This window comes from Periophthalmus magnuspinnatus, chromosome 9 (assembly GCF_009829125.3).
Source record: "Periophthalmus magnuspinnatus isolate fPerMag1 chromosome 9, fPerMag1.2.pri, whole genome shotgun sequence".
Classification (NCBI taxonomy): Eukaryota; Metazoa; Chordata; class Actinopteri; order Gobiiformes; family Gobiidae; genus Periophthalmus; species Periophthalmus magnuspinnatus.
In genome coordinates this window covers 6,940,522-6,951,503 of record NC_047134.1, presented here as the reverse complement: position 1 = coordinate 6,951,503, position 10,982 = coordinate 6,940,522, and the positions used below count along the sequence as shown (strand labels likewise).

Genomic DNA, 10,982 nt, shown 5'->3' with positions numbered 1-10,982 from the left:
CATTCAGGCACTCAAATACTTGCATTTATAAAACTTTTAAGCAGCAAAGTAAATGGCTGAAAAAACAACAACTGTTGTTACGTAAACTACTACTACAACTACTACGACAATCACCATAAAATGTCAATTGTCCTATTTGAATCGGTTAAGAGCAGCAACAAAAAGTAAAAAAGTAAAAAGCCTAAGCATTTCTTGATGTGTATTGAAATGAAAATCTTAAATAACATACAAATGCATTTTCAAATCAGAATAGTTTTATTAAGAACATTCTCTGCACTGAAAGTTTAAAAACCTGCAGAACATTTGAGAAAATAAATGACCCCCCCTGAGAGGTAGACAATGCAATCTTCTCATTATGGCTTTTACAGTTCACACACAGGCACCATCCTCTCAGCATTTCCCAGGTGTTTGATCATAGTCAAACCATAATATGTTTTTATGAAGGATTTTCTTGGTATTAAATACATTTAGAGCTTGCTACTTCACTTACGATTGTTCAAGTCTAAAAGGCCTAGTTTAATTTAAAACTGAGGTGGAGGGCAGTTTAGAATAGCGGTGTATTAGTTTTAATGTGAATTCATTAACATACTGGATGTTGTGAATGCAGAACACATTCAAATGAGCAACAATAAAGTAAATAATATAATGTTAACTACAGAAAAAGATCCAAGCTCTTCATAAAGGCACAGCAGGTGTGAACAACCAGCTCAACATTAGAGAATTCACTTTTGTCAATGTCATGACTCATTTATGAAAATATCAATACAGAAAAATATTCCTGCCACCATTTTGTTTTTCATAAACTTTAAACTTCATGTTAAAATGTCTTCAGCTGAAAAACACAAATAAACAACACAGACATTAGCTGGATGTCCTCTCCACACAGACAGTGTAAAACTCAAACTACAAATAAAGACCTAAACATACAGTGTGTGTAGAATAATGCAAATACAAACATCCCTGATGTGTCCCATTGGAAAGATCTACATGCAATTGTTCATTTCAATCAGAAATAGGATCACAGAAAGACCTAGCACAGACAAAAGAGGTAAAACAGGTAAGAACAGGTAAAACAGGTAAAAGTGCTGGTAAATAAAATCATCCTTGTGTTTAACAAATCCAGAGGAGGTACTAGCCAAAACCATAAAAGGATGGTGTTACTTTCAAGTAATAATTCTCAAGTACAAAGAAAACATCCTTTAACTTTATCAATACTTTTAACTAACGTTTTTCAGCAGGGCTTGTCAAATACAACCAGTCATAAGGTTGGGTGTTTGGTTTATTTTTACACTGGATGTCCGGTCCAAACCAGCCCATTACAAAAGTTACAAATGTAACTAGGGTTCTATGAATCCCTATGGTTAGTAGGGATCAAATAGAACTCTGCAAGTGCTCAGGCAGGATTTGAACAAACAACCTTTTGACTCATAGATGAATACAACACCACTGCACCCCATTTTTTCCCCTCTCCTTGATTACTTGAGTATTCCTTTAAAGGTCCTATATTATGCAAAACTGACTCTTGTGAGGTTTAATCCAAGTTATAATGCTGCCACCTCATAAAAAACATACCTGGATTTGTGTTTTTTTTCATCCGCACATGTTTAAGTAACCCTTTATTATTAGTCTGTCTACATCTCTAAAGCTCAAAATGCTCTGATCCACCGTGTGATGTCATGAAGTGGTAGTTTTCAAGTTAACAGCTCCTTTTACCTTTTGTTCAGTATAGACTGGCAATTCCAAGAATGAAATTATCCAAATGATTCTAGTGAAGGTGTATGGAGTTAAAACACAGTGGAGCACTTCCTGTATTACCACATGACATCACAAGGTGGAACAGTGATGTTCTGTTTGAGAGAAGAACTTAGCCTAAATGTGCAGGGTTTGTGTGCTATACATGTGTAAATGAAATAAAACACAACTCTAGACATGTTTTTGTTTTTTGAAGAAAAAGCATTAAAGCGTAGACAAAAGAACAGCAAAATATGGGCCCTTTAAAGTAGAGTAACAGTTTCGGCTCGTCTGTGCCCCCTAGTTGTGTGTATGTCTCATGTACTTGTGTGCAGTTCTCTGAAGCAGCTGAGTTGGACCCCCTGGCTCCGGTACAGGGTGCTCAGGGAGGGGTCTGTGAGGACCTGGAGCTCGTGTTGTCGCTCTGGGGACTGGGAAAAGTCATCAGGCCCCTCCCCACAGCCTCCCTCCCCGGGCAGACTGGGGTACCCGGGGTGCACCATCAGCTCGGCGCTCAGCAGGTGCTCTGTGGGTGTGCCATCAGAGGACTCTGTGGACAGGGCGTGGGACAGCGCCCTCTGCAAACTGGACACAGACATGTTCTGGCCCATAGTGGTCAGGCCCAGGTACACATCGGGCCACCTATGAAGAAGAGGTCATTCAAATCAAACAGACTGTGGCGTGTAGCATCTGTATGTTCACAGGTTAAAGACGGGCTGTTTTACTTCTATGAGGTATTAACTGTAACACATAGTGTATTTAGATCACTATGTTACCTTTTCTTGGTTTGAAAATGCTATATTCACCAAAAACAACGTATTAACATGTTACAAGTTTCACTATCATTTTTTTTATGCTCTAAGTCCCCCCCCCCCAAGTCACTCCCTCTTCAGAGCACTATCACAACACAATCAGCGTGCATTCTCTAAGCCTCTATGCCGCTAATTAAACTACTGCACACCCAATCAGCTTTTTTTTTTGGTTGTTTTGTTTTTTTTGTTTCGTTTTTGTGTGTAGGTAGCACGGTGGCTGAGTGGCAACACTCATGCCTCACAGCAAGAAGGTTTGGTTCGATCCCCGGGTCGCCTAGGCCTTTCTGTGTGGAGTTTTGCATGTTTCTCCCCATGTCTGGATGGGTTTCCTCCGGGTACTCTGGTTTCCCCCATCAACCAAAACATGAACGCCCTTCGAGTCAACTGTTGTTGTGATTTTGGGCGTTACAAAAATAAAATGAGCAAAGCAGCAAAGTAAAACCATATAGGGGAATGTAACAGTCCAATTTATGCATGTATAACTTATTTTCATTGAAAAGTCTTCACATATTTTTATACTAAATGAATATATATATATATATATATATATATATATATATATATATATATATATATATATATATATATATATATATATATATATATATATATATATATATATATATATATATATATATATATATATATATATATACACAGACAGACAGACATGACATTGTCATGTCTGTACTCTTCACACATTCTCACTCTGGATGTAGTAGTAATGTGCCAGTGCCTGAAACAGATTCATTTAGACAGTAGATTTGCATGAGTGAATCTTAGGCCATCTTGGTGTCAAAACATTAGTATAAAGCAACATGTTGGATGTAAGCTATAAAATCCTGTAAAAAAGAAGACTATGAGAGCTGCGCATGTTCACCTGAGTGAGTATTTCCTGAAGACAGGGATGGAGTCCAGAGCGTCCTGCTCCACTTGTCTGTAGAAGGTTCTCAGAGGAGCCTGGAGCCACGGGCAGCTGTGGAGACCAGGTTCCACTGGCACTCTAGTGAACGGGATACTCAAGTCAGACAAGACCTGAGCAAAGACCTGCCGCACTCCTGCACATAGAGCAACAGAGTCACCACACTGTCACACTGGTTTAGTTTAGAGCTTCAATTTGGGACATAGGCATATCATACTACTCTACAGATTAAAGCAGATCAAATGTGTTTAGGCTTTTGTTTACTGGTCTTATATCTGATCCTATTCGCATTTAAATTATAGTGACAATCATGATTAAACAAGGTTAGAGTTGAGAAGCCAGAAAAAATAAATACATATACATAATAATAATAATAAATTTTATTTATATTGCACTTTACATTTCAGAGAAATCTCAGAGTGCTACAGACACAGAAGAAACATAAAAAACATTATAAATCATAGAAAGTAATAAACATATAAAAAGACATTACAATTTAATTTACATTTGCAGACATTAAAATAATTAATAGCAGTAAAAAACAAGTTAAAAAGTCATAAAACTTGATAAGACTTTTTTAAACAAGAATGTCTTAAGGCCTTTTTTAAAGGCCTCGACACTTTGTGGTGCCCTCAGAGACTCTGGGAGGGCATTCCACAATCGAGGGGCAGCAGCCTGAAAGGCCCTGTCTCCCATAGTGGAGAGTCTGGTCCTAGGCTGGTGGAGGCAGTGAGTGGTGGATGAGCGAAGATCGTGAGGTCGATGAGTGAGGTCGTATGTGGGGTGAGGAGCTCTGTGAGATAGGCAGAGGCAGTTCCATGGATGCACTGGTAGGTGAGGAGACAGAATTTGTAGTGTATCCTAGACTGGATAGGCAGCCAATGAAGTGAGTGGAGAACAGGGGTTATGTGGTCATATTTGCACCTCCTCGTCAGGATCCTGGCAGCACAATTCTGGATGTGCTGGAGCTTCTGTAGGCTCCTGCCAGGGATCCCAACGAGGAGGGCATTACAATACTCAAGCCTAGAGGAGACAAAGGCATGGAGTTTTTCAGCATCTGACTGTGAGAGGGAGGGGCGGAGTTTGGCGATGTTTTTGAGGTGAAGGAAGGAGACTTTGGAAAGGTGGCGTAAGTGGTTAAAAGACTTTTGCATTGTCAATACTAACGTGAAGAAGGAAAGAACCTTTTTGTGTTTTTTCTTTTTTTGTATAAAAACAAAATGTGTTAAAGAGGGGGTATTAGGCAAAATAATCTTTTTGGAGCCATGTCATCCATGCATGTTTGAATATTTTTGCCATCTATCCCAGGCCCTATTCAAACCCTTCTTACAGTTAGCTGTAAGAATCTGTGATTCATGCTCTGCCAACAAGCCTACATTATCCATGCTCCCGCACACCAATTCTCCATAAATATAAAAAGACATGATACAAAACTTTACACAGCAATATGACAAACCTGATGTGCAGTAGCTAATTTAACTGGGCTTAAAAAAGTATTAAAACTGACTATTGTGTGTTACTTGGCAACACGTGCACATGCTGGTGTGTGTGTTTCTGTGTTTGTGTATGAGAGTTACCTGGCAGCAGGTGCATATGCTGGTGTGTATGTGTTACCCGGTAGCATGTGCACATGCTGTGTGTCTGTTTGTGTGTGTGTTACCTGGCAGCACGTGCACGTGCTGGTGTCCATCCATGTGCTGTGGCCGCTGGCCAGTCAGTTCTGTGAAGCGCCTAACCTGAGCACGCAGCTCCATCTCTACCTGAAAAAAATCTTGATTCATTATTTTGTCAGATTGCTCAATTCTAACTGGTAGGGAAGTCTAGAAGAGTATTTGATAAAGGCTAAAGTATATTTTATTGTATCTATAGGGAAATGTGTCGTGTGCATTTGACCCATCCAGTGGGTCATCTCACCAGAAGCAGTGGGCACTACAGTACCATACCTGAGACATTTTGAGCTAACTACCTTACCTGAAGGATTTGATCTATTGTGTGTGTTTTGAGATTTGGGTTGGATTAAATGGTATAGCTGATGCAAGATTCCACATCCTAATGGACTGTGCCATGTCCCGAGCGTCCTACCTGTGTGAGGCACAGCTGCCCTCTTTCCAGGCAGCGCCGGAAGCCCATCTTTCCATGGAAGAGTCCACGGTGGTCCACCAGGGTGGACTGCAGCAGGTTGGGGCACATGGGGACGCCCTCCGACAGGTTGGCATGGAGCCCAATGGGGATGCTGTGTCTGACCACATAAATAGGATAGTTTTAAACTGTAAGAATTAGACCACATTACTATATTGGAAATTACTAATACATTTGGATACTAAAGCTTGATTTTCTTAACACAAAAAACGTATGTATCTTAGCTTTAAGTGCCATAGATGTCTGCACTGCAGTGGAATGGTAAAACATCTACTTTCTCCCCTTTTATGTAAACTACCCAATACCCACTTCTTTCACAGCGGTGGTAGGTTCTGATGGGAAGGGCATCCACCATAAAACCTGCCCAAACCCATGGGACTGGTTCACATTCATGTTGTGTCAGTGTTTTAAATCCAAAGAAATAATTATGAATATGAGGAAGACCAAAGCTACAGGCAATAGAGCTGCAGGAGGAGGAGGCATGAAGCCATGTGTCAAATCATTGTAAGAATAAGAGAAGCGTAAAAGTTAACTTTTTTTTTGGACTAATCCACATAACAGTAAAGACAAGAGGATGTAGAGGAGTCACACTGACACTTGCTTGGTAAAAAAATCTAAAGAGGGACAAAAGGGGACATGTTTGAGACAATCACCAATTTAAAAACTATTGTACTGATGTCTGTAAGCTGCTTAATGGCCTTACATTATGCAAAGTTGACTCTTGTGAGCATTAAGCTATGTTAGAATGCTGTTAACTCCTCAAAAACAAACCTTGAGTTGGGTTTTGTGTCATTCACACATGCTTGAGTAACCCTGTGTTATTAGTCTGTCTACATCTCCAAAGTTCCACCTTGTGATGTCATGAAGTGGTAGTTTTAGAGTTAACAGCTCCCTTTTACCTTTGAGCCAATTCCAGGGCTGAAATCATCCAAATGATTCTAGTGAAGGTGGGTGAGGTATACTTCCTGTATTACCGCATGACAAAACAAGGTGCAACACAGTGTTTTCTGTTTGAGAAAAGAACTCAGCCTAAATATGAAGGGTTTGTGTGTTAAACAGGTGTGAATGAAACACAACTCCAGGTCTGATTGTGATGAGGAAACAACCCTAGAACGTAGATCAACTCACAGACAAATGTATTTTATAAACTGTCAAACAACTAATACATGGACTACATGGAATACATATATTTGCTTATAACAACCCTAAACAAAACAGAAAGAAAAAGTGTTTAGAGTGGTGTATTTTGTGGTAGAATAGAGCTGCTTCAAACTGCTTGGCTTTAAATAAGTACGGGTACTCCATATCATTGACAATCAACTGACTCTTTCCAAAGATGCATGATGCTACCATGAGTGACATGTAAATAAGTGACAAATATTGCAAATGTGGCTTTGCATTTCACTCACAGCCACCGCTGTCCTGGGGCAGACTGATGGGAGTCACACACCAGATCCACTGCTTCCCCACTGTGGCACCTACCAGTCTCCCATCCAAGTACTAACCAGGCCCAACCCTGCTTAGCTTCAGAGATTAAAATTTGGTGATTTGAGATTAACGTTTATATGATGATAATTGTTAAAGTTACTAACAGTTTAAAAATGTTACGGATATGAACTATTATAAATGTACTATTATGAATAGGTTCCATATTTAAACATCTGTTATATTATTGTACTTTGTTACAAATGAAAATAACAATGATATAGAAGACATCATCATAGATAATAATTTTTTTTCTGCTATTGTGGTGATATAATTATTTATCACCAGAATTATCTTTGTTGGCGATTATCAGTTATATACAATGTCTGACAAACAATTACTGTCTACTCTACTTTACATCATGGTAAATGGTCACATGTCACACAGGTCACATTTTTCTATAGCGCTTTTCTACCTTCAAGGCACTCAAAGCAACAAGGAACCACTCACCCATTCACACACCAGTGTACGCAGTTAAGTGTCTTGCCCAAGGACACAACAACAGCATTCATCTGTGTGAGTTAGAATCGCACCGCCAACCTATGGATTAGTGGACCGCTCAACTAATGATGTTTATGTCGAGAGCAGGATTTGAACCGCCAACCTTTAGATCAGTGGACAAACGCTCTACCAACTGAGCTACTTTTTTTGTTTATTGAGCTGAGACTCCCTGTAGACTCAAGTGTGCACTGACCTCTTGGCCAGCTCGGCGGCCTCTTGGGCAGCAGAGCCGTTGACCAGCAGGGACACTGTGGTAATGCCCCCGGACAGGAAGCATTCCACCAGCCCCTGATTCCTCCGTGGGCAATACCCAAAGTCATCTCCCGTCACCACCAACTGCATCCTGGACTGAGGCATCGTGGCTCCTCACTGCAATACGTCATGATAAATACTAGATTGACTTATCGTTCAATATATGATAGAAAGAACAATAATTTTTCAAGCTCAATCAATATTGCAAAAGATGAAATTAAATCTGTCAACTGGACAAATCGTTGTAGGAGTGAAGACGTTTGGCAGCTCATCTAAGCTGCTTCTTCAGTTCTGGTCAGATTGCTGGTGGCCACTGCCTTATATCTATCTGAAGGGAGGAGCTAACTACACCGAAACTGTAAACAGCTATTGTCTCCAGTTTCATCTTAAACAACCATGCTGTTGTTCTCTTTGTTTTCAGTCTGAGGATAGAGTTGTAGATCAGTGAGAGATTATGTTTCAGGGCCTCATTTTTGTTTAAGGAAGAAGTGTCTTTCCTGACAAAAATTGGTTCTTTAACTCCCCTCTCACACCATTTCTTTTCTCTGCATAAGATCTGTACCTCACTATCTTCAAAGGACTGGTTAGTGTCTTTGAGATGGAGATGTACGCCGGACTGGGGTCCAGAGGAGCTGACGCCGGTGTTGGTACAGTCTCTCATGGAGTGACTGTTAGGCATGTTATAATGCTGTTACCTCCTCAAAAACACACCTGGTGTTGTGTTTTGTTTCATTCACACGTTTAAGTAACCCTTTATTATTATCCTGTCTACATCTGCAAAGCTCAAAATGCTCTGTTCCACCATGTGATGTCATGTAGTGGTAGCTGCCTTTTACCTTTGAGAAATGCCCAAATACTAGGGTTAAAATAATTCAAATAATTCTAGTGAAGGTGGTTGTGGTACACATCCTGTATTACACATGAAGTCACAAGGTGGAACAGAGTGTTTTCTGTTTGAGAGAAGAACTAGTTGGTAGATACCCAGAGGTAATTTTCATAATTTATTATAATTTATTTATGTCTTCATATCTGCTGGCTACATCCAACCAGTAAGTAAGATTGTTGACTTCCCCAAAATGAAAACAATAGCAAAAACTGGGCAAGATTACGTAATATTAATGCTATACTACGTTTGAGTGAAATGAGTAGTCTAACCTGTTATACGCGCTTTAACCTCCACGGGCACGTACACACAGCTTTCCCAACTGTTTACTGCTAAACTGTTACTGTGATTATGCTCAGCTCACCTGAAAAATACAGTCCGACATGCAGACATTCAGATCCACTGTCCCAAAAGTGTGGATTAAGTAGGTACACGCCAGTGGGACTGGGAGCAGCTGGAAACGTCAATACGCGTCAGGTGAGACTGGGAGCAGACTGTCTTCAAGTGGGGTTGGGTCTTACTGTAACTTTTGTCAGGCCTCTGTGTGAAAACAACAGCCTGATGACTGACACAAACGTTTATGATCATTTACATTTTACACGCTGCGCATACGTTACGCGCCGACAGGAGGATTGACTCGGATATGGCTAGCTTATCTGCCACCTATTTTACTTAAGTTTTCGCGGACTCTCGGGCTAAAAAAAAAATAATCAGTTGATCACACTACAGCTCGCTGCCATATGTCCGAGAGCCAGAGGAAAGGCGAGCGCTTACCCATGTCTCTGCGCCTCCGTGTGCGCTCTGGGAGGGCGCACACCGGGGACGTCCTGATGTCTGTAGACCTGGATCAGACCTGGATCATAGGAAGTGTGCGAGGAGCTTCTTATTCGGTTTGAATGGGGGGGACTACACACCAACGTGAAAGATCTGTGCTGCCACCTACTGCATTTACTGTGTAACTACATGCCTGCAGTGATAAGTCTGGAAAGATCAATGAGAATGTGTCATTTATGAGCAAGTAACTCGGGAGATGATTTTCATGTGTTGTTTGCTTTGTGAGGTGATCATTAAAATAGGCAACAAGTGTGAGTTATTGCTTCTTGCTGAAAAAAGAAAAGAAAATCAATAATCAAAACGAGTTTTTTAGTGTATGATATTTTGTAATGAGGCCTACATTTGTGTTTCATGTCATAGGCAAATTAATAAAAACTAAATCAAACAATCTGGGTATGACACCACCACCCTCAAACTTGTTGCAAGTTGGACTTGTAACCAGTAATGATGTGACTTATAGGTCTGATCGATTCAATTTTATTATCATAAAAGGGCAACGTTCTGGCAACCCCGCTCACAGTAAGGACGTGTGCTTTTTTAATGCTATGAACACAACCAAAATGAAAAAAACAAACAAACAAACAAAAACATGCTTTTATTTCAGCCTAATTTTGGCAAAAGTTACATACTGTGGCTTTAAAATAAACTCCAGGATGAACCTGTGTCATTAGGCTAGGCTATAAAACATTTGATTGTTGATACATTAAAGATAATATTTTTGTTTATTGTGTGGTATTCCGAGGATTTTTAACTCAATAACTCACTCTATGACTCCAAAACAGTCCCTTTCCAGATGATCGGATCTCGGTTCAAAAAAGGGCAGCATGAGGCAAGACGATGACAGTGCACTCTAACTCAGTGGTCCCCAACCACTGGGCCGCGGACCGGTACCGGTCCGTGGATCAATTGGTACCGGGCCACGGGCCGTCCAAGAAATAATTAATTATTTCTGTTGTATTTATTATCTGAGTCTGAACAATCGTTTATTTTGAAAAATCTTTTATTTTGAAAAATGACCGGATTCTCTCGGTTACATTTCCGTCACTTGAGCGGCGACAACTTAACCACTTAGCGTTCCGACGGCCCGCCCACGTTACACGTTACAACTTTACAGCAATGTACGTGTATTTCTGCGTCACCCACACAAACAATCTACACATCAAATGTAAGCTACGGCATTCATCTTTCTGAATATGTAAACCATTTACACCTCGAATCACCACAGTGCTGACAGGAAAAGCCGTTTTTACAGAGAAGTCAGAAATGTGAATCTGGACTTACCATTGAGCGCTCTGGTTCTGTCAAACATCAACATATTCACACAAAGTTGGTCTCATTCGTTCCGTAAAGGTCCAGAGAATATAATCCAGTCAAGAAATTATGTCCACAAAGGAAGTTAGAGCCTCCATGTCCAATCTGCTGC

General features: G+C 40.4%; 1 protein-coding gene across 3 annotated transcripts; it reads right to left on the bottom strand.

The window, feature by feature from the left end:
• Nucleotides 1-240: 240 nt before the first annotated feature.
• Nucleotides 241-9,598, bottom strand: ydjc (YdjC chitooligosaccharide deacetylase homolog). 3 transcript variants are annotated; one of them, XM_055224397.1, is made up of 7 exons: nucleotides 9,500-9,598; nucleotides 9,090-9,265; nucleotides 7,784-7,959; nucleotides 5,548-5,704; nucleotides 5,126-5,225; nucleotides 3,424-3,601; nucleotides 241-2,373 (listed from the first exon to the last, which is right to left on the bottom strand). In XM_055224397.1, exons 3-7 carry the CDS (start codon nucleotides 7,945-7,947, stop codon nucleotides 2,049-2,051), a joined length of 924 nt encoding a protein of 307 aa, XP_055080372.1. In that variant the 5' UTR covers nucleotides 7,948-7,959; nucleotides 9,090-9,265; nucleotides 9,500-9,598; the 3' UTR covers nucleotides 241-2,048. The 3 variants fall into 3 exon arrangements, with proteins under 3 accessions (XP_055080372.1, XP_033829185.1, XP_055080371.1); XM_055224396.1 differs by lacking the exon at nucleotides 9,090-9,265 and adding an exon at nucleotides 8,998-9,089 and having other exon boundaries at nucleotides 248-2,373; nucleotides 9,500-9,569; XM_033973294.2 differs by lacking the exon at nucleotides 9,090-9,265.
• Nucleotides 9,599-10,982: the final 1,384 nt, after the last annotated feature.

Coding starts and splice junctions, on each gene's coding strand:
- ydjc (XM_055224397.1), bottom strand. CDS start 7,947: ATGCCTCAGTCCAGGATGCAGTTGGTGGTGACGGGAGATGACTTTGGG. Junction 5,226..5,547: donor GGCAGCTGTGCCTCACACAG/GTAGGACGCTCG, acceptor GATTTTTTTCAG/GTAGAGATGGAGCTGCGTGC. Junction 3,602..5,125: donor GCACGTGCACGTGCTGCCAG/GTAACACACACA, acceptor CTCTATGTGCAG/GAGTGCGGCAGGTCTTTGCT.